Source organism: Microcebus murinus, chromosome 5 (assembly GCF_040939455.1).
Source record: "Microcebus murinus isolate Inina chromosome 5, M.murinus_Inina_mat1.0, whole genome shotgun sequence".
In the NCBI taxonomy this organism is placed as follows: domain Eukaryota; kingdom Metazoa; phylum Chordata; class Mammalia; order Primates; family Cheirogaleidae; genus Microcebus; species Microcebus murinus.
The window spans coordinates 75,242,882-75,267,416 of record NC_134108.1 but is presented as its reverse complement, the minus strand read 5'-3'; the positions used below and the strand labels follow the sequence as shown (position 1 = coordinate 75,267,416).

The window sequence follows — 24,535 nt, the reverse complement described above, 5'->3', positions numbered from 1 at the left end:
ATAATGTAAGTATTCTGTGTTATTACTTAGTTTTAACATCTGTGCAATTTATTTAGTGGTTTTAACCTAAATTTTTCACACATTGTTGGATATCTTGCTTTTTTAGAAAATATACTTTAAATATAAACATAATTTTTATTCATTTACATTATTTAAATATAGTCTACTTTAATTAGTATAAAGTGATACTTCATTTAATTTTAATGGGGTTATTTTGAGGTACAGAACATTTTATTTGTATATTTACTATTTCTATTTCTATGTCAATCACCTATTTTTATTTTTGCTGTTAATTTATTGGGGACTCAATATTGTTTTACCTTGTTTAAGTGTTTTTTGACTAGCACCATTAACTTTTATTTAATTTTTTTTATTTTGGCATATTATGAGGGTACAGATATTAAGGTTTCAATAAATGCCCATTTCCTCCCCTCCCCCAAAAGTCTGAGTCTCCATCACGACCATCCCCCAGATGGTGCACATCTCACTCATTATGTATGTATATACCCGCCCCCCCTCCCCCCTCCCACCTGCCCAATACCCTATTACTGTAGCACCTGTGTGTCCACTTAGGTGCTACTCAGTTAATACCAGTTTGCTGGAGAATATATCTGGTGCTTGTTTTTCCATTCTTGGGATACTTCACTTAGTAGTATGGGTTCCAGCTCTAACCAGGAAAATATAAGATGTGCTATATCACCGTTGTTTCTGAGACCTGAATAGTACTCCATGGTATACATATACCACATTTTATTAATCCATTCTTGGATTGATGGGCACTTGGGCTGTTTCCACAGCCTTGCAATTATGAATTGTGCTGCTATAAACATTCGAGTGCAGGTGTCTTTTTTGTAGAGTGTCACTGGATCATTTGGGTAGATGCCCAGCAATGGGATTGCTGTATCAAATGGTAGATTCACTTGTATTGCTTTAAGGTATCTCCATATTGCTTTCCACAGAGGTTGAACTAGTTTGCAGTCCCACCAGCAGTGTAGGAGTGTTCCTCTCTCTCCGCAACCATGCCAGCATTTATTGTTTGGAGATTTTTTGATAAAGGCCATTCTCACTGGGGTTAAGTGATATCTCATTGTGGTTTTGATTTGCATTTCCCTGATGATTAGAGATGCTGAGCATTTCTTCATATGTTTGTTGGCCATTCTTCTGTCTTCTTTAGAAAAATTTCTGTTCAAGTCCTTTGCCCACTTTTTAATGGGGTTATTTGATTTTTTCTCCCTAATTTTCGTGAGTTCTAAGTATATTGTAGTTATCAGTCCCTTATCGGATGCATAGGATGCAAAAATTTTCTCCCATTCTGTAGGTTGTCTGTTTACTTTCATGACTATTTCTTTGGCCGTGCAGAAGCTTTGTAGTTTGATCATGTCCCATTTATTTATTTTTGTTGCTGCTGTGATTGCCTTTGGGGACTTTTTCATAAACTCTTTGCCCAGGCCGATGTCTAGGAGAGTGTTTCCAACTTTTTCCTCTAGAGTTCTAATAGTTTCATATCTTAGGTTTAAGTCTGTTATCCAGCGTGAGTTGGTTTTTGTGAGAGGTGAAAGGTGTGGGTCCTGTTTTAGCCTTCTACAGGTGGCTATCCAGTTTTCCCAGCACCATTTATTGAAGAGGGATTCTTTTCCCCATCGTATGTTTTTGTCTGCTTTGTCAAAGATGAGATGGCTATATGAGGATGGTTTTATATCAGGATTCTCACATCTGTTCCACTGGTCAATAATCCTATTTTTGTGCCAATACCATATTGTTTTAATTACTACAGCTTTGTAGTATAGTTTGATATCTGGCATATTAATGACTCCCATTTTGTTTTTGTTGCCTAGAATTGCTCTTGATATTCGAGGTCTTCTTTGGTTCCATACGAAGCGTAAAATTATTTTTTCTATATCTGTGAAGAATGCTGATGGGATTTTAATAGGTATTGCATTGAATCTGTAGATCAGTTTGGGTAGTATAGACATTTTGATGATATTGAGTCTGCCAATCCACGAGCATGGTATGGATTTCCATCTGTTTACATCCTCTGCTATTTTCTTCCTCAGTGTTTCATAGTTCTCCCTGTAGAGGTCTTTTACGTCCTTGGTTAAGTAAATTCCTAGGTACTTTAATTTCTTTGTTGCTATTGTGGAGGGAATTGAGTCTTTGATTTGGTTCTCCATTTGATTGTTGTTGGCGTATATGAATGCCTCTGATTTCTGTGTATTGATTTTGTATCCTGAGACTTTACTAAATTCATTGATCAGTTCCAGGAGTTTCTTGGTTGAATCCTTGGGGTTTTCTAGATACAATATCATATCATCAGCAAACAGTGAAAGTTTGATCTCTTCTGCCCCTATTTGGATACCTTTGATTCCCTTTTCCTGTCTGATTGCTGTAGCCAAGACTTCCAGCACTATGTTGAACAGAAGTGGAGATAGTGGGCAGCCTTGTCTGGTTCCAGCTCTAAGTGGGAATGATTTCAATTTTTCCCCATTCAGTATGATGTTGGCTATGGGTCTGTCATATATGGCTTGTATCATTTTTAGGTATGTCCCTTCTATGCCTATTTTCTTAAGTGTTCGTATCATGAAAGGGTGTTGAATTTTGTCAAAAGCTTTTTCTGCATCTATTGAAAGAATCATGTGGTCTTTGTTTTTGCTTCTGTTTATGTGGTGAATTGCATTTATAGATTTACGTATGTTGAACCATCCCTGCATCCCTGGGATGAAGCCCACTTGGTCGTGGTGGATTATTTTTTTGATAAGTGTCTGGATTCGGTTAGCTAAGATTTTGTTGAAAATTTTAGCATCTATATTCATTAGGGATATTGGTCTGTAGTTTTCTTTTTTTGTTGCATCCTTTCCTGGTTTTGGTATCAGAGTAATATTCGCTTCATAAAAGGTGTCGGGGAGGTTTCCGTTCTTCTCGATGCATTAACATTTTTTTTATATTTAATAAATTTTTTCTCAATTATTTTTTCACTTTAGTTGTGGTACTATAGTTTAAAATTTTTATATAAGTTATGCTGTATTCTGCTCAAAATTTAAAGAAATTATTTTACCTTAAATCTAATAATAATGGATATTATTTTCTGGTATTTATCCCTTGTATTAAACCTTAATTGACTTTTAATTTAATTTCATATGGATACTATAACTAAGCAGTGGTCACCCCAAGTTCGTTCTTTCTATCTGAAGTTTTCTTCACTGTGCCCTTTTCTTCCCCCAAAGAGAACATTAATCTCTGTTGTGGGACATACTGTTAAGTGATGCCATAGGACTGGAATTTGCCTGGTACCTTTCTGCTGTTGAAGAGACCCAATGGCTAATGCCTTTGGAAGTAATAAGAGCCTTTCTTTTCATTTGGAATTTAATATTTCCAAGATATAGCTTGGTGTTGGTTTCAGTTTATCAATTTTGTTTGGAACCTAAAGAAATCCTTCCATTTCCTCTATCTGATCTTTTGTTGGTTTTAAGAAGATAACTTTACTTAGAGCTTTGAGGATTGATTCTGATACATTTGTTGTTTTTTATTCAAGAACTTTTAATTTCCACTATATCTAACTTTTATGTGTACCTTTTTCCTTATTTTCTTTTCTTCATTTATTTTCTTTATGCACTGATTGAGTTTAAATTTACTTTTTATTATGAGTGTTTTTATTTTTTCTGCATGGTTTTCCTTTTTTCACCATATACTCATTAATGTCAGTATCAGGGTATGCTTTGTTTTAAGGTAGACAAAAATAAAATATAAACCTAGTTATTTAAAAACTTTAAAATAAATAGACATAAGAAAAGGGAGACAGGCCTCTTCAGAATACTAACAAGAAAATGACTCCTGCCATTTTTTTTAAGTCCCTTTAATATAGTTCTTTCAGTATTAAATTGACTCATATTTTATACATTAAAAATGTCTTATTTTCTCTTTATTCTTGAAGGATAGTTCTGTTGGGTTCACAATTATAAGTTAATATATATTTTGTCACAGTATTTTGAAGATAATGGACCAAAGACAGCTTTAATTGTTGCTGTTAATTATGTTGTCAGTCTAATTGTTCTTTTCTGTTATTGTTCATTATATTACTTTTATCTGTGTTTTTTTATTGTTCTTTATACCTGAAAAACTGTCTTCTTTTATCTCTTCTTATATTGTTTCTTCTCCAGTAGTCTCTCTTTTTCTTTTCTTTTTTGTTTTCTTTTTTAACTCTATTTAAACATAGTATACCTTCTTTTTCTGTTTTCTATAGCTCCTAACCTTTATTCATATATTACACATCCTTTTTCTTTTCTATATTTTGAATGATTTCTTTATATCCATTTTCCAATTTACTGCCTTTCTCTTTACCCATAACTATTAATAATTTGTTATTTATCTCATCCACTGAGTTTTAAATTTTAATCTTTTATTTCTCATTTCCAGTTAATTGTGTTTCAAATACTCCTTGTCATTTCATTCATAGTTATTTTATATTCTGTATCTGATAAGTCTAACTAGTATCTGAAGCCTTTGTGGGTCTAACTTTGTTATTTTTTATTATTATTTAACAGATGGAGGCTAATTTTCAGTTTTATTTGGTCAGCTTTTATTATTAGCCCATGTTTGTCGGAATGTAAATATAAGAATTTTGAAAACCTAAATTTGGGGGTGTTTTCTTTAGGATTAGTTTTGTGCTTACATCTTTCATTTGCCAGAATAAATTAGTTTCGTTTCTCAGCTTGGGGAATTCCTAGAATACTTTGTAATATAAATCTGAACTGTTATATATAAACTGTTATATATATATAACTGTTAATATAAATCTCTGTTTCTTAAAGAATTCAGTAATATAATAAAATGTGTTATTTTATCTAGTGTTAAGATACATTATCAAAAGCCTGAAAATATAAGGCAAAGGTTGGCTATCCTCTTGTGACATACTGGGGCATTGTCTTACCATAGTACTTAGTGTGAGATAAAACTTCCTCCTAAGGTTGTTGAGAGGAATAAATAATACAGCATATGTAAGCACTAAGCACTGTACATAATACAAAAATAAATTCTTAATTATAATATATTTATATTGATATCAGGTATTCTCTTGCCATGTTATTCTGTAAGTTCTTTGTTTTACTTTACGGTCCACAAAACTATTAGGCATTCAAGTTTGAAAAATGAACTGGGTTTAGCACTAGACTCTGCCATTTACCATATAACCTTAAATTTCCTGAGTCTCAGTTTCTTCACTTTACAAAAAAGAAAGGGAATGTCATTATCAGTGTTTTTGTGATAGTAGATAGAATATCCCAACTCTTTTGTCCTAAATTCTTAGGCAAAAGAAGTCAGCATAGTCACCATTATTCCAGTAGATATTCTTAGTTGGTGTAAGTTGGTTTCCTTCATTAGTAGAGTCATAGAAATAGATATAGAAGTAGAAAGAATGGTTCCTCATTCTAATGTGTATCCATAGACAGTCCTTCCATATAACCAATCTCTACCACTTGCTCACCCATTCAGTGATAATTATGTACCTTTGATCTAAACTAGCTTTTATGCTTGAGGCTCTGACTTGAAGGGGTAGGGGGGCATGGGCAATATACGTAACCTTAACACTTGTACCCCCATAGTACGCTAAAATAAAATAAATAAATAAATAATAAAATAAAATTTATTTCATAGAATTCAGTGTTACACTGTTTGAATAAAATGAAAAGGCATATGGTTTCCATAGCCCCCCACATCCTTTTGAGAATAAAAATCCTTTTATTATTGTTTATTTTTGACTTCTATTCAAATGTCACACAGTCCCTAATGATAAGGAAATGAAATTTTGTTTATTAATCTGTTGCCTTTGAAAAGTTGGTTGTAAATGAGCACAATCCACTCTGCATATTGGCAGATGGTTGTTATAAAGCTTGTTTGGTAGGGCCCCAGAGCTTTACAGATTCTCAAATAAAATCGCATTGGATTGAACGAGTAATTTCCAGAATGGTGAAGTCTAACCAAAATTACTGCTTGTCCGATATCCAAGCCCACATGACACATCTAGGAAATATGAGGACCTTTATCAGGGAGGCACCAGTCCCTTCTTGAGGCTTTGGATTCCTCTGGACATTAATTATCCTTAGCTCAGGCCAGGTGAGGTGGCTCAGGCCTGTAATCCTAGCATTCTGGGAGGCCGAGGCAGGAGGATGGTTTGAGCTCAGGAGTTCAAGACCAGCCTAAGCAAGAGTGAGACCCCATCTCTACTAAAAAATAGAAAGAAATTAGCTGGACAACTAAAAAAAAATAAAATATATTATTTATATATATATATATATTATAGATATATATATAAAATATATATATATCTATATATATATAGATATATATAAGATATATATATCTATATATATATATATCTTAGCCGGGCATGGTGGTGCATGCCTGTAGTCACAGCTACTCAGGAAGCTGAGGTAGGAGGATGGCTTAAGCCCAGGAGTTTGAGGTTACTGTGAGCTAGGCTGATGCCAGGGCACTCTAGCCTGGGCAACAGAGTGAGACTCTGTCTTAAAAAAAAAAAAAATAATAATCCTTAGCTCAAATCTGGATAAGTGCTTAGCAGTTAGCAAATATTTTAAATATCTATAATTTTTATTCTTATTTTTAACATGTTACAGGAATTTAAATAGACATAACTTTACATATGTCTCTATTACATTTAATTTATTTGGGACTCATTATTATAGCTTAGATAATTCATTTGAACCTTGAATCTGCTACCCATGGCATTAGGTGTCTCTCCAACTATTGCATAGTCTAAAATTTGATTTGTAAGATTTTTTCAAATTATTTCTTAAAAACATGACAATAAGGTTAAATAATGCATGCTGTTAGAGGAGCCTCTGCAGTTGTTAATATACTCTATATTCTATAGGCACAGTTTATTCACCCAGCCTGAATCTCATATGGGAGAAAGAACATCATATATTAGCCACTGGTTTGAAATATAAATGTCCTACTATTTTGAACAGTACCTCAACCTTGTAAAGAGTTATCTTCCAGTTGGAATTGTAAGTACCAACTGATCAAGCAACACTTCTGCTTTTAGTTCTTACTTGATCCAGTTTTGTATATAGCATAGCTATTCGAAGATTTCTTGATGATGGAATATTGTAGTATGTACCAGTCTTTAGATAGCACCTAGTTCGAATGAATAGCTCTGGGTAAACACTCACTTGGTGTCCTACAGTCAGACAGGCATTCAATCTGTGATGGGACCAAATAGCATAAGCAGAGAGGGTTTTTTCCCTGCTATAAGGAATAATATTTATTTGTCAAGGAAAGTATGACTGTTCCAAACTCAAACCCTCCTTTGTGATTTTCTTACTAGGGTTGGCCACAGACTCCATATAATATTCTGGTCAGCTTCAAGGACATTGCATATTACTGATCAGATCAAGCAGCAGAGCTTCTTAATCTCCAACTTACACCAGCTATAAATCTTTGTATACTACTGTGGGCCCTTCCCAAAGTTTATAGCCTTATGATTTACTAAATATAGGCTTCCAAGTGGGAAAACAAATGGATATATTTTGCCTCCAATATTCACAAAGGCCTATCAACATCATATCTTTTTCTTCGTGATAGGAAATACATATTAAAGCAACTTGTCTTTCACTTTCAGGGGAGTATTCCTATGTGTCACACGCAGAAACTTCCCAAGTATAAAAGTCCCCTGAATTCTGGATTTCATCTTCTATTCTCTCTCATGCATGGATCTTACCAGGGTCTTCAAAACACCTGCTATATTTTCACAATAGAATCAGTCTAGTACTCCCACACGATAGCCTGTGGACCATTTTGATGGTTAGAATCTTTGTGAACTACATCGTGACACAGAGTCAGCAAGTGGACAGAATCTTAAACATGACAGAAAATGTATACTTCTGTTTACTAGGTGAATGCAAACTGTTTCATTTTGTTTGTTTATTGGGATAGTAAAAAAAAACAACAACAAAAAAAAACTTCTGGTTCAACAGCTACATAACAATTGTCAGGGACAGTGTTGCTCCTTCCAGGAAAGTAACTATATCTGGAATAACAGCACTGTGCAGTTCAAAACACCACTTAATTAAAATTATGATAATTCATTGCCATTCTTCAAGATCCTTCTAACTTCTGCACAGTTTATATAGACAAATTAATTGGGCACGTGGTAGGAATTTCAAACCCTGTATATTTCAGGACTTTAACATGTCACAAAGCCCTGTGAATCCTCTAGGTGAACATATAGGTAAAAGCACCTTTGGGAATGCTGAGTTTACAGGAATAACTCCCTAAGCCAGGCCACTTAAGGTAGATACTGCTTATGCCCTGATTAAGAACCTGCATAATTAGGTAGCCTCTGAACCCAGTTGCAGGACGAACAATGACTGTGACACCTCTGCTACAATATGTACCAGCAAAATGTATACCCTGCCTATTTCACTTCCCCCATATTGCACTTCTAAATCAAATACAGGATGATGTGATTGAAAAAAATTGGCATGGGTGTTGAGGGAGTCCTTCTACTGTTTCAGTCACAATAGCCTCACATATAATATTGTTGTCAGTCCTGGCCTTTCTGAAAAGTTCCACTGTATTTACAAAAGGGCAAGTGTCAATTAAAATATAAGGAAAAATAGAAGCCATTTTTATACTAATATTCACAGAATTTTAAACCACATTTATGGTCATATAGCCTTTGTGTGAACGTCAATCATGTTGGGAGATAGTTCATAGCCATACTGTGGAAAAGCTCATTATGAAATTTTCAGCAATATTTTCTAAAGCAATTGTATTCTAGAAAAATAGATTTTTTTGTGATATTTAACTTTTCAAAGGTCAGTGAATTAAATTTATATTATATAACCTTCAATGCTTTTATATTATCATCCTAAATTATAACATTTCACCTATTGATTACTTACTAGGTGCCTGTCACTAGGCATTTTCACTGTCTAACTTAATATACATAACAACTCTATGAAGCAGATACTATCACAGTCACCATTTTACTGATGTGGAAACTGAGACATAAAAGTATAAGAAAGTTGATAGTACAAACTGACAAATAGTGGAGCTAGGAAATTTGACTCAGGTAATGTTCGGCTCTGTAAACCTAACCCCATAATAACCGTCATGGTTTTATGTCAACTCTCTAAAGTCTCTTTTATTTATTATTTTTATATCGTATGATTTCAATTTTTTTGAATTTGTTGAAGACTGTTTTGTGGCGTGGCCATAACATATGATCAAACTGGGAGAATGTCCCATGTGCTGATAAGAACAATGTATATTCAGTATTTTGGGGATCGAATATTCTGTAAGTATCTGCTATTCTATTTGGTAGGATCTGGTTAGGTCTAATGTTTATTTATTTTCTGTTTCGATGATTTGTGTAGCTGACAGTGGGATGTTGAAGTCTCCTGCAATTATGATGCTGCTATTTATTTCTTTGCTTAGCTCTTGTAAAATTTACTTTATGTATCTCAGAGTTGCTATGTTAGTTGCGTATATATTTAGGATTATTATATCTTGTTGAACTTCTCCCTTCACCATTACATAGTGACATTCTTTGTCTTTTTAAAAAATTTTATTGATTTTATCTAAAACAAAAATGGCTGTGCGTGTTCTCTTTTGGTTTCCATTTGCATGTAATATTTTTTTCCATCCTTTCACGTTGAGTCTGTGTGCATCCTTGTGGTTAAGATGTGTTTTCTGGAGACAGTAAATTTTGGGTTGTGTTTTTAATCCCTTTAGCCAGCCTGTCTTTTTTGAGTGATACATTTAAACTGTTAACATTAAGAGAGAGAATTGATATATGGGATGCTGTTCTGTTCTTCATGTTTGGTAGTACCTTGTTGCTTTGTTTCTTCTCTTCTGCTATTGTTTTATAACAATTGTGCGCTTTAGCTTTTGTGGGTCATTTTACACTGCTGATTCCTGTATAATGCTGTGCTAAGTATTTCCTGCAGGACAATTTGATCATGACAGATTCCCTCAGTGTTTGCTTATCTGGAAAAGGCTTAATTTCTCCATCACATGTGAAACACAGTTTTTCTGGAGATGAGATTCTAGGTTGCCTGTTGTTCTGTTTAAGAAGATTGAAGATGGTTTCCCACTCCCTGCTGGCTTGTAAGGTTTCCACTGGGAAATCTGCCATTAACCCTATGGGTTTTCCTTTGTAGGTCAGTTGTTGCTTTTGTCTTGTTGCTTGTAGAATTTTCTCCTTCATTTTTACTTTGGACAGATTGGTTACTATGTGTCTTGGAGATGTCATATTTGCTGTGAATCTTCCCAGTATTTGATGTTCATTAAAGTTTCTACTATTTTACTCAAAACTTTTCTTTAAGTCATTCCCTAAAGTATTAAATATTGAGAAAGGAGGTAAGTATACAAAGCATCAGTAAAATACCCAACAGAAGTCTTTTAGAGCTTAGATAAGCATCCACTCTTTTTTAGGTACAAACATAAAAATGTAAAAATCTGAAATCTAATAAATGGTACTGGAGTTATGAAGGTTTTGACGAATCTTAGCCAAACCCCCATAATATGCTGAAATTAAAAAAAAGAAATAATGATAAATAAATCTGTGATTTACTCTGGTAAGAACTTGATGTGTTTTAGCATTAAGTTGGTAAGTTGATTTACAGTACTATTATTAAGAGCTAATTATGCATGTCCAGATTTATAATAGACATTTCTCTTGAAGTCTATAATCCCTTCTCTTTCTTATTATTAACTTTAAAAATTAATATGTATTATTAAAATATCAATTTGAGACATATAAGTGTTCATCCTAAGGGACACAGAGGTGACATTTCCTAGTTTCACATAGCATTATTTATTTAGCATTTAAAGCTATGTCTTCTCAGCATGATTTTAAACTCATACAGATGACAAATTTATGACTGTTTCTGTGTTTTGAGATCCTTGTCAGATCCTTTTTTTCTCCCAGCTATGTTTAACATAGATTTAGTGAAATTCCAGCTATGTGTTATACATACCTTAACATAATTAATAATCAAATGGCCTCTCTCCTAATAACTATAGGATGTACTTTATCTCCCACTGACCTTTTAAATTTATTTAATGGTTAGTACTTATGTTGCCTGTAGAAAATTCAGAGTGCTTCACATTTTTTCTCATCACTCTGAAGCTCTTTACTTGTGACTTGTGGCAAATAGGGAAGTTTCTCCTACACATCCTTCCCCAACATGGAGGTTGGACTTATAGAGCACCAGTAAGTCTCCCCAAATGCATCTTCAAACCTTCTCCTCCCATCCTTTTGTTTGTAGCCATCTATCTGTCTATCAGTCATCTACTATTCATCTAGTAAGTAGGAGCTTCAGTATCTTTTTTATCCTCTCCTTTATTCATTCTGTATATAGTCTATCACCTAAACTATTATATTTTGCTATTTCAGCTAAAACTTCCAATTTAGCACCTTGTCTCTCATTTAAAAATATTAAATACTGTAGAAAACTTTGTCTATATTATTATAATTTGTCTATATTATACTTTTGCTTGAGACTGACCCAGAATTTTTTTGACACTTTTTATATTCCCCTCAGCATTTAGCTCAATAGTGAAGTCTTAGAAAATGCCTATTAAATTCATTTTAACTTGATGGAAAGTAGAAACTTACTCATTTTTATCTTTAGTTTCAGGTGCAGCATTATGTTTCTCGTAATCTCGTAACCCTAGGACATTGCAGCTTGTTGAGAAAATCTATTATACCCCTGCTTCTATCAGAAGTAAATAGCTTTGCTGTTGATCTGGGAGCTGTCAATCAGGTACGTGTAACTTAAAACTAGCTCTCATTTATAGTTAATGTAGCTATAGGCTTTTCTTTTCCTTTTTCCTCCCCTCTCTTTTTGCAAAGCTGCTATTTTAGTTATTACTTTTATCTCTAATGTATGTGGGTACGATTACTGCCTACTAAAAGTACAGAAAGATACTTGTAGAAAATAATTTTCAAAATAAAACCATCTTATTATTACTTGTATATACGTGTCAAAGGTGCCATTGGTGACAGAGAGCAAAAGAGTACCTAGATGAGGCCTTAAATCCCTCCAGGCATCATGTTCCTAAAGCAAAGAAGTGAGAGAAAAGTGAACTGGAGAGGATCCTAAATGGAGTATAGTCCCTAACCAGTGGTTCTCATTCCTAATTGCTCAGGAGAATCATCTGGCTAACTTTTCAGTATCCTGTTACCAAGCAGTATGCCAATTAAATTAAATAGGGGGTCTCTGGGTTTGTCATACAGGTATTGATATTGTTAAAACACTCTAGGTGATTCCAGTTTACACCAAGATTGAAAACCAGTGTTCTAAGCCCTTTAATCTGTACAAAGGTCTATATATCACTCCTGAAAATGTATAGAAGGAACATAAATCATTTCCATATTTTAATGTTGACATGGGTTTATTACATATGTTCACTTTGTCAGATCATTTAATAGTCTTGCCATCTCTATGGTAGAATTAAAAAGCACAATTAAGGGAAATCAGAGACATGTAGAAATATTTTGGTAGAAAGAAATTTAATTAAAAAATACATATATAATTTTAAATGGCTTTTAACCAAGTACTTACATCTAATTTCTCTATATTTAATGAAATATTCTAAAAATATTATATAATCTAATTGAATTCAGTGTATGAAATGGTATATCATCTAGTCAGCAATTTTTCAAGTGACTACTAAATACTGAACTCCCTTAAGAGGTCTATTAGATATTAAAAGGGAAAGTCATTGTCACTTATCTCAAAGAGACAGAAATAAGCCACATTGACTAATTTAAAAAGAGTAAAGTGTTAAAATGCTTGGTGCTATTTGTAGGAGTTCCAAGATCAAGGAACATGATATGGTAGGTTCCAAATCCCCACAAATAATTTATGGAAAAGGAGGACCTTGAGAAATGGATTTGAATTGAATAAGCAATGGATAACAGAATGTACAGGCATTGGGATATTATTTAACAAGAAGTGTGACAAGGATTCTGAGGAAGCAAGGTGAGATCTTAGCATTTAACAACAGGAAGCAATGTAGAAAATGAGTTTAATTAAATTAGATTATTTGTTTAGAAAGTAACAATAAGAAAGGAAAATTGTATGTATATATTCTCATTTAATTTTCACAATAGCCTCATGAAGTTGTTATACTTTTGTTTATAGTTTATATAGATTAAATGACCTAGTTTATAGATAAGGAAACCAAAGCTTAGAGTGTTTAAACAACTTAAGCAAAATTGTAGAAAGAACATATGCTAAATCCATAATTCATACCAGGCATTTAGACTATTAAGTTACTTTAAAATAATAGTAAGAAAAGTAGGAATAACAATAACACAACTATTTTTTGGCAGGTATATGTGTTAAGTTGCTTTATGTGGACTATCACAGTCAATCCTTTTACAACTCTTCAAGATGTTAGTACCGTGTTTCCCCGAAAATAAGACAGGGTCTTATATTTATTTTTCCTCAAGAAGACACCCTAGGGCTCATTTTTAGGCGATGTGTTTTTTTTTAAGTATGGTACAACAATCTACATTTATTCAAATATAGTTAAGTCGTCTTCTTCTGGAACATCATCATAACTCTCCAAACCCCGAATTCCATCCTGAATTTCTTGCAACTCTGTTTCCTGTAGAACCATTGGCCCCAATCTCTTATGTCAAGCAATAGAGCTCTCATGGGGCAAATGAGAAGGGCTGCTTGTATTCCTTACTGCTCCACGATGAAATGCATGGGTTGTGCAGATACGTAGCCACACCCATCACTAGGTTTGGAGGTAGGGCTTATATTACTCAAATGCTTAGGAATCCTGCTAGGGCTTATTTTATAGGTAGGTCTTATTTTCGGGGAAACACTGTATTGTTTAAAGATGAGGAACTATTACCCTTCTTAATAGTAGACAACAGAATACACTGTAGCCAATTTAAGTAGAAAAAGATTCATGAATAGCTCCGAAATTGTTGGGAGGGTTAAAGAAAGAGACTCTAGGCTATATTTATATGAAGGACTCTCACAGCCACACAGCAGAATTAGGTTGCCAAAAAAATTGCTACCTTTGCATTCATGACCAGGAAACTTCCTGCTAAATCAAGAAGCTGCTACTTCTTGGAGTCCAGAAAAACAAAATCCTGTTTTGATGTACAACAGCCAAATGTATGCCCATTGCTTTATTTGTCTCACTATGTGATTTAGTTTCAACTAAAATGTTTTTGTGAATGGATTTGTTTAGTGAACCAACAACATATTCAGATTTCACCAACAAGGAAGTATAGAAAATGCCTTTTTATGCCCTTTCAGCATGTTTGCTTTACTAAGGGTGATAGAATGACTATTGATATAGTTAGTCCAAAGTGTTCATTATAATAAGGCTCAGAGATTCAGTAACATATTAATAAGTGATGAATCAGAGTAGGAGGAAATACAAAGTTAAAGGACAAAGGATGTGAATACAGGAGGCTATTTGGGGACTCTTAATGCAGTAACTCTCCCACAAGTAGGAATAGAGATAACCACTGTGTATCAGCAGTGTTATCCAGTGGATTTAAGTAAGTGTTAATGTGAAGGAAAGAGGAGAATCAATGAGCAAAAGATATTGCAAAACTGAGCAATAGGAAAATAATATCACTAAGAAGAATTAGGTAACTGAAAGAATGCTTGTGGTGGATAGAAATAAGTTGAGTTTGGATATATTGAATTTGAGGAAACATTGAAGTAATCTGAATGGAGGCGCAGAGGGGAATATGAAACAATCCTTGAAAGGATCTTGCTGATTTACAACTGAATTAACCCCTGCTGGAAAAACATAGTACAGAAACTCAACAACATACCATTAATGTCTAGTATTCATTCAGAAATTATGAGACATGTGAAGAAGCAAGAATGTATAACCTATAACCTTGAGGAAAAAATCAATTAGTAGAAATAGATCCAGAAATAATGGAACTAACAGATGGTCATCATAACAACTATTATAAATATGTTAAAAGATTTCATAGAAAATTGAAGTAATGAAGGGAATAGGAGATTTCAACATAAAAATGAAAGCTCTCTATATATATGTCTCAATAAACCTGTTAAACTTATGTAAGTAAATATAAATATGAAATCATCTTTGCCAATTATATTACACATACAGATTCCTTGAAAGATACCAATTACCAAAACTGATTAAGGAAGAAGTTTAAAACCTAAATTACTCTTTGTTGGCTAAATATATTTACAATTATAAACTTCACCACAAGGAAAACTCCTGGGCCAAATGAATTCTCTCATACATTTAAAGCAGAAATGATACTATACTTGCACAAACTCTTAAGAGAGAAAGGAATAGGGAACAGGTCCTAATTCATTTTATGAGGCCAGCATTATTACCCCAGTATCAAAACTAGACAAGGACATTAAAAGAAAAAAATCTAAAAACTTAGACCAATATCTCTCATGAACATAGAAGTGAGAATCGTTACTAGATATTAGGAAATGGAATCCAGAAATATGTAAAAATAATAATTCTTGATAATCAAGTAGGACTCATCCTGGGAATACAACATTGTTTTCACATTCATAAAATAATACAACTCACCATATTAACAGACTTATAAAGAAAACCACATGACCTCAGTATATGTGGAAAATGCAATTGGCAAAATTTACCACCTACTAATGGCTGTTCAAAAATAGGAATACCAAAATAGGAATAGACGAAGCATTCTTAACATGATAAAGGGTATCCATGGAAAACCTATAGATACCATATGCCGTGGTGAAAGACTGAATGCTTTTTTCCCAAGATTGGTAATAAAGCAGGGATATCTTCTCTCATCATCTCAATTTAGCACTGTACTAAAGATCTTAGCCAGTGCAATAACACTACTGCCCTCTTGAAAAGGAAGGAATAAAACTATCTATGCTTAGAGTCAATATGATCAGGGACATAGAAAATCCTTGAAAATTTACCAAAAAGCTGTCAAACAATCCTGAAATAGAGCCATATTCAATTGGCCAGTTGATTTTAGACATGTTTTAAGATAGTGCAATTGTGAAGGAATGGATCAACAACTGAATATAAAAAGGGCAAAATATTTTAATAGAACCTTCATAAAAGAAGATATATGAGTGGATAATAGGGACATGAATAATGCATGTATCAGGAAAATGCACTGCACAACTATGCGGATGACTAAAATTAAAAAGACTAACAATACCAAATCTTGGCAGAGTTGTGGATCAAACTAAACTTATAAATTGCTGGTGAGATGTAAAACAATCTGGCAGTTACTCAGAAAGTTAATCATACACTTAACATATGGCTAAGCAATTCAACAGCTATGTTTACATGAAGAATCGTACATGAATGTTCATAGCATCTTTAATTTTAAGAGTATCAATCTGAAAACAAGCCATATATCCAGTAGCAGGAGAATCAAACAAATTCTCATAAATATGTGCAGTGGAATACTACTCAACCATAAAATGAATTGAACCATACAACATTATGGATGAATTTTTTTAAAAGCCTGTGCTAAGCAAAATAAGCCAGACACAAAAGAACATGAATGGTAAGATTCCGTTTCTGTGAAGTCCTAAAATAGCCAAAACTAATGTATACTGAAAGACACCAGAATAGTGGTTGACTCAGGATGGGGGATGGCTTGATGTGCAGTTATGTGGGTGTATGCAATTGTCAAAACAGATCAAAATGTGCACTTAAAGTCTGGGCATTGGACTTATATAAATTTTGTCTCAATTAAAATATGCTTTTTAAAAACTAACATTTTTGAACCTAAAATATAATTTTTCTCAGTGCTTTTATACTCATTTAGCTCATTTTAAAGACTTTATTTCTGTGTTAATATAATGAATACCAAGATGTCACTAAGAAATTTCTGAAGAACAATGTTTTTAATGATGCAAAATTTTCTAAATAGCCACTAATTAAAAAATTATTGTATATATATATATGTATGTGTATACATCATATTCTATATGAATCTGATTCAATTTCTAATAGATTTGTATATCTAATTTAAATTTTTATTTTATATGTTATTCTCCAAACTACATTTGCTCCTATTTTACAAAAGAGAGCAATTAGGACTAATGAATTTAAGTAGCCTTCCAACAGTCATAGTAAGCACAGCACCAATTTATTGGAACCAGGAAGTGTAAGTCCAGAGAGCATGTAAACTATGCAGTAGTTTCTGTTACTGACTAACCATCTCAGATTTTTGTATTTTGCTGACATCGTTTATATTAATTTGTCTTCTATAACTGGTATGTGTATTGTCCCACTTACTTTGTAGCAGTAAAATTAGATAATATATTTTGTCGAATTTAATATATTTATATATTCTCTACATCCGGTGACCATGAATCAGGTTTTTTAAAGGTAAAATTCTCTCCTCTTATCCTGGTATCTTTTTTTTCTCTAGCTGTGTTCATTGAATAAGGTTTTCTTGTGTCTTGAAAAAATAGTTTATGTGATGCTAAAAATAAAAGATTCCTAATATCTTGAGAAAGATTTATTTTGTATTTCCCCTGTTTAGAACCTTTTCTTTATCAATTGATTAAAATTAAGAGTCTGTATCTGTCAGTTTTTTGGAGTGACTGAATTTTCTCATCATGATTATTTTATATTTACCATCTTAAGACATAATCACTTGGTTTTCTCTTTATTTTGAAAATAACTTTCAAAAAATAGTTCCTGTAGGATTCCATAGACTGCTGACTTATTGGTTTTCTAAGGGCCTACACTGTTTGGCTAGTCAAAACTGAGTACAAAATCAAAATATTGACTTCATTTATTTTATTTCAAATGATTTGGTTACATAATATTGGTTTTGTACCACTTGAGTCAAAGTTATAAGTGTGCCCATCACCCAGTGTGCATTTTACCCATAAGTGTGATTTTAACAACCCCCTCCTGCCCCCAACCTGTTTGATTTCCAATGAATGTTATTTCCATATGTGTACATAGGTGTTGATCGATTAGTTCAAATTTAATGATGAATACATGTGGTGTTCGTTTTTCAATTCTTAGAAGAATGGGCTACAGATCCATCCAGGATAAGAGGTGTTAGTTCACAATTTTGTTTTATGGCTGAGTAGTACTCCATGATATATATATATACTACATTTAATTAATCCATTCATGTATTGATGGGCACTTGGGTTATTTCCACATCTTTGAAATTGTGAATTGTGCTACTATAAACATTTGAGTGCATATGTCTTTTTTATAGAATGTCTTTTTTTATTTTGGGTGAATATATCCAGTAGTGGGATTGCTGAATCAATCTACCCAAATGGTAGTTCTACTTTAAGTTCTTTGAGTTATCTCTGTACTGCTTTCCATAGAGGTTGTACTAGTTTGCAGTCCCGCCAGCAGTGTAAAATATATATATAGACTTTAAGTTTTAAATCGTTATGCCACTAGGACTTTGTATTGGAAAATTTTGTGATCATCTCCTTTTTTGAATGACTTTCTTCCTCTTTTCATATACAATCTAAATAACTACATCTAGGAAGATACAGTCAGTAAACAAATGGTTACAGAGCATACATAGGGTGAATATATCTGTAAGAATTCTTGGTTTTAGTAATTTTTCTGTTTTTATGAGAATTTTATTAATAAGTTTATAGGTCTCTCTAGATTTCTAGGTGGTATGCAGTTTTTACAGAATCAGCCTTCTGATTAGTCACTACTAAAAGTTTGTGCTATTAGGAGCTGGTTTATCAACACATTTTATTTTTAAATGTTAACAAAGTAATGTTTTTCTTATTCAAGAAAGGTGACATGGAAAAAGAGTCATGCATGTTTAGTTTATATTTTATGTGGATGCTAAAGAATCCTAACTCATCTCTAATCTGGGGCCCCTTAAAGCAAAACAAAACATAGCACTATCCCATCTATAAACTTTATGTGCTGCTTTCCTAGGTAAAATCTAATTTCTCTTCCATGCCCTGGCTGAAGTGGAATATCCCTAGATCAGTTGCTAGGAAAGTAGAGAACTTATCAGTTGCTTTCAGATGAGAGCAAGGAGGAAGGTGTTAGAGATTGCATTTTGTGAAGAAGCTGAAATCTGTAGAAAGATAGATAGTTTCTATAATATATCAAGTAAAATCAGGCAGAGAGAGAGAGAGAGAGAATGTAGAAACAAGGCTTAGCCTTGACAAAATAGCTACCAACACTTATGAACAAACACTCATGATTGGACTGTCAAATTGAATCCCATGAATCAGAAAGATCTTATTCAATATCAGCTTTACTAACAATTTCAAAGAAATAAAGAATCAAAGGGCACAGATAAAGCAGCAAGAAATGTGGGACATCCTGTGTGGTTCCCTAGGTTCTTGTTTTTATATGAGACATGTCTTTCTGGCTTAGAATAATAGATAAGGTCCCTAAGTGAGATTTTGCAGGGTTTCTCACTCAGAAGGAGCTGCAAAAATCTCTTTTATAATGCAGAGAATTTTAGAGCCTAAGTAACCGTCTTCAAGGAACAACGATTCTGAGTTTATTTAGTATAAGTAATTCTTTATCCAGGGGCTTTCTGCTAAGGACATTCTATTGAACAGAAGTAGGTGGGGTCATTAGCCTTCTTTTCTTTCTCCTGGGGCATATCCCCATAAGTACCAGCAGCTTTGTCTTCTTCCTTCCAACTTGCTCTCAGTATGCTAGGAAAGTTGTTTATGCAAAGGTGTATTTCAATTGTTAACATGGTAAATGCCCTTAAGGTATGTCCATTAAAAGATACATAAAATTTATAATAAATTCAAGATTAATACTAAAATATAATAATGAACTATACACCAATAAAAAAAAGATATCAAGAATCCAATAGAAAAATGGGCTTAAAGATATGAAAAAACTTCCAAAGAAAAAGACAGAGAAAGAGAAGAAACCCAAAAGGCAAATTAACATGAATGCTGCTTGACCTCACCTATACCAGGGAAGTTCAAATCACAGAAACAATAAGATGTTTCATATGGTTAATATTAATGCAATATTTTTAAAAAATTAATGACAATATCAGATGCTAGTGATTATGTGGGGAAATGGAATTAATTACCTGGCAAAATTAAATATGGATATCCTCTAAGATACAGCAAGTCCACTCGACAAAGGAGATCTATACAAGTGTGTTCATTTTAGCATCTTTATAAATATCTTAAAATTGGAAATACCGTGTCTATTTTAAAAGGTAGCTAGATGTGATATATCAAAAATGAGTATTCTATAGCAGTTAAAGCATATGATATATATTTTGTATATCAACAGTCATAGATTTTGAAAACATAATATTGAGTTAAAAGAAAGGGTAAAGTATCCAAGGAGGATATTCAAATATACCATTTTTTAAAAATTATATAAAAAATTTTTACACAAATTTTTTTAGCTTTATACTTTAAAAATTTCTTTTAAAAAGACAGAATCTAAAGTAAATATGAGAAAATATTAATTTGTTTTCACTTTATTATGTGTACTCAAGATGTATGCTTTTTGTACTCTTGAATATTTTTATATTGAAAAGAAAAAGTATCCTTAGATATCAGAAGTATACTTATTTAATATGAAACCTCAACTTTTAATTGCTTTTTTGCCGAAATTTTTTTTTCCTTAGATGCAATTCATATTTCTATCTAATCAGCATTTTGGGGGGTATAGTAGCCAAGCTATTAAAAATGAATAATGCTTTTGGAATGTTGATAAGGATGCGTGAAATCTAAATATATTGCATACTCATATTAAATACTTCAGAGACCTAATGTTTACAAAGTAGATTAAAATTCTACATGAAAATAAATTTTAAAAATTAGAAGAAAAGCTTATTAGCAGCAGAAAACCCAAAAACTCTGCAGCCTACATCAGGAATCATTTTTACTTTTCAGATGTCTGTTTTCCATAAGTAAAATAAATGCTAAGCAACTCATTAATTGAAATAGAACATGCAAATTAAAGATCCTGAATCTGGAGCAAGTCTATACATAGTTATACTTCTCTAAGGTAAACTAATTTTCTACATCAGGGCAAAATGTAGCAATAAAATAAGCATTTTTAAGAAGATAAAGAGAAAAGTAATCATAGCTCCGAGCAAGAAACAGCTGACCTATTTCTATTGAGATAGGAACCATATTCTTTTCTGAAACTATGCATATCTTGATCATATCTAAAATCTAGGAAGCCTGGCTCAGTCATCAATCCATCAGGGAGAACAGAATTAGAATTTGTGTCAAACTGTGCTCAAGTGGACAAAATAGAGATTAGAGGCCCTCTGCATGAAGTTTGGCTTTTCAAATTTTGATTTACTTAATAATAATTTAAAAGAAATTCCTGATAATGAACTTTATTTGATCAGCTTTGTACAATTTTCTCCCTTACCACTGTTTGTGATTCAAGTAATAAATAGGTGTGAATGAAACAAGTCTTAAAATTCCCCCAAAATACACTATTGGCCTAAAATAGTTCACATAACTAAATGCCATTTTGAAACTGCTACTTGCTAAGAAAAACTATCATCTGTGAGCTTAACTGGAAACAAGATGTGTTTTCTCACCTATATGCTAGAACTTTTTAAGAAAAGTCTTCAAGGGTAAACTAAATCATGTGGCAAAGAACATAAGCTTTGAAATTAGATTCGTAGCAAAATGTAGTGTGACCTCTGAAGTAGTCTTGTCAACATATCAAACCTGAAGGCTCTAGAATGAATTGCTAACTTACAGGCAATACAGAAATAGAGGAGCATATTAAATTAATCAGGAAGATGCAATTGGTAAAACTCAGATTGTACAGGAAGAACAACTCATTTTCTTCAACAAATAGATTGCATTATAATGAGAAAAAGAAGGTAGACTGAGAAGAAGAATGGGCCTATATTTTAAAAGAGACTATATTAACCTAAAGCCACATATCAGGGGTGAATGAACTGTGGTTCATGGGCCAAATGTGGCCTTCTACCTTGTTTCAAAATAAAGTTTTATTGGAACATAGCATATGGTTTTACACTAAAACACCAAAGTAAGTATTTGTAACAGAGACCATATGACCTGCATAGTGTACAATATATACTATTTGGCTTTTTACAGAAAAGATTTGCCAATTCCTGCTATATATAAATCTTACTTTTATACTGATTTTAACAAACCAAAAAATAGATGAGACAATTGGGAAAATTTTGAACACTGTAAATGGTGATATTAAGGAATTATTAATATTTTAGATGTGATAATATTGTGGTATTGTTTTAAAAGGTCTTTATCTTTTACAAATATATATTTAAAGGATTAAATAAAAAGTTACAATAGCATACAATCCTTTAAAGCAGGCATCCTCAAACTATGGCCTGTGGGCCATATGAGGGTGTTTTTGCCCGTTTGTTTTTTTACTTCAAAATAAGATATGTGCAGTGTGCATAGGAATTTGTTCATAGTTTTTTTAAAACTATAGTCCAGCTCTCCAATGGTCTGAGGGACACTGAACTGGTCCCCCGTTTAAAAAGTTTGAGGACCCCTGCTTTAAAGCCTTAGTTTTTCTCTTCTTAAAATATGAATATCAGTACTATCTATCTTATGTAGTTTTTGTGGGTCTCATGAGGTAATCCATATTTCTGTTTAGTAAGCTTGGCATAAGTGCCCAGTTGCTGTTAGCTGCTACTATTATTACTATTATTCTCTTAAGAGAAAATCTTGCTATCTTGCCTAGGCTGGTCTGAAATTCATGGCCTCAAATGATCTTCCTGCCTTGGCCACTCAAGTAGTTGGGACTACAGGGGCATGCCACCATGCTTGGCTTATTTTTATTACTATTCAGCAAGGTATAAAGTTTAAAATGCAAAACCTCACTGACATTAATACATACTTATAAAAAGAATTATATTAGAACCATCTTGAATAAGTTTTCAGGTATTATGTTTGAAAATAGATGTTTTCTAAACTGTCTTTTGTGGAAGACAGGTCTGGGTCACCACAAAGATTTTTGTTTTACTCTAGGTATGTAAACTTATGATGTTCATCATTCCCTCAACATAAACATTCAACAAATATGTAAGAAACCATTTGAAGAGGTACCAGATTAGTCTGATTATGATGTTTAAATTTCTTTGTGTGACCATGGCACTGAGCCATGAAAGGGAGTGAGAGATTTGTTATGGGAGGCCAGAAAATAAATTTTGCTTGACTTACATTTTTGCCTTTGCATAATGAATAAAACTTTAAATTCTTAAAGTTCAGATTCTAAAATATGACTTAGGCTACTGGATGAGATGGAATAAACTATTGTAGCCTATGTCCTCACTGAATAAAACTTAAAAATTTGGTGAAAATATAGAAAAATCAACTAACTGAGGACTCCGAAATGTTAAAAAAAAAAAAAAAAAAAGTATGTGAATTGTTAATGAGGTCAAAACTACAAAGAAAAAGTCACATGGAATATGGTTCCTATTTTTTCCTCTCTTTTATCGCCCAGCTTTAATCTAAGCATGGCCCCAGTCAAGGCACTTTGCCCCAGTCAAGGCACTTTGCAGTACTTAGAGCAGCAAAAACATTGACAAAAACAGCTTTCTGGCAAGAGGATTGGGAATAATATCTTTATGAGCTATAGAATATGGCAGAAATCCTTTGAACTTTTTTGTTTTTGTTTTTATCTTTTTTCCAGTCCTTGCAATGAGTGCAGAAACAGTTATATAACTGTGCACCAGTAGCATGAATGGTTAAAATTCTGAGAGAAAACCAGTCTCTCTGGCATAAAGTAGGTAAGGAGACTCCTGGGAACAGGAGAGGGTAGAGGTGAACCCTGGAGAGGAGAGACCTGTAGAAAGGGTATCCCCAATTCTGTGTATGAAGGATGCAATTTCCAGATTCACCCTGAGCTGTATGAGGTAGACTTCAAACAACTAAACAGAGGCTTTAAAAACTGAATTGTATAAACTACTGCACATAACCCAAACTCCCGAGTGGCACACATATGGGACAGAACCAAACTGCACAAGAGAAACATCGTAAACTGACCATGAAACCACCACCAACAGAAGGCAAGAGAGAATTTGTACTCCAAACCTAACCATTTTGGTTGGGGGTCTGCCACCTGCATTTGTAAATTATTATTGGAACACAGCTTGTCTGTAACTGCTTTTGCACTAAAAAAAACAAGCGAACATCCTTTATCCAAAAATCTCACATTATAATAATCAAATTATCTAGGATACAATCCAAAATTTGTCAACATAAACAATTACTAAGAATCAGGAAAATGTTGATCTAGTTCTCAAGGGAAATGACAATCATCAGAGATCATCCCTGAGATAACTTAGATGTTAAGATTACTGGACAAAGACTTTAACGCAAATATAACCATGCTCTTTGAGGTAAACATACTCTTGAAATAAATGATAGAAGTTCTAAACATAGAAATTGGGAATATATACATATTTCTGTGTTATATGTATATAATTTTAACATATATATGTTTAAAAAGGTAAACTTTAGAACTAAAATATACAATATCTGAAATAAAATATTCCCTAGATGAGCCT

At 33.0% G+C, this 24,535-nt stretch overlaps 1 protein-coding gene across 1 annotated transcript in view; it reads left to right on the top strand.

Moving 5' to 3' along the window:
• MEI4 (meiotic double-stranded break formation protein 4) overlaps window positions 1–24,535 on the top strand; it is a 143,308-nt gene that overhangs the window by 77,162 nt on the left and 41,611 nt on the right. The window contains exon 3 of the mRNA XM_020287095.2: window positions 11,655–11,786. Coding sequence (XP_020142684.2) covers window positions 11,655–11,786 — 132 coding nt within the window. The remainder of the gene's footprint in view (window positions 1–11,654; window positions 11,787–24,535) is intronic.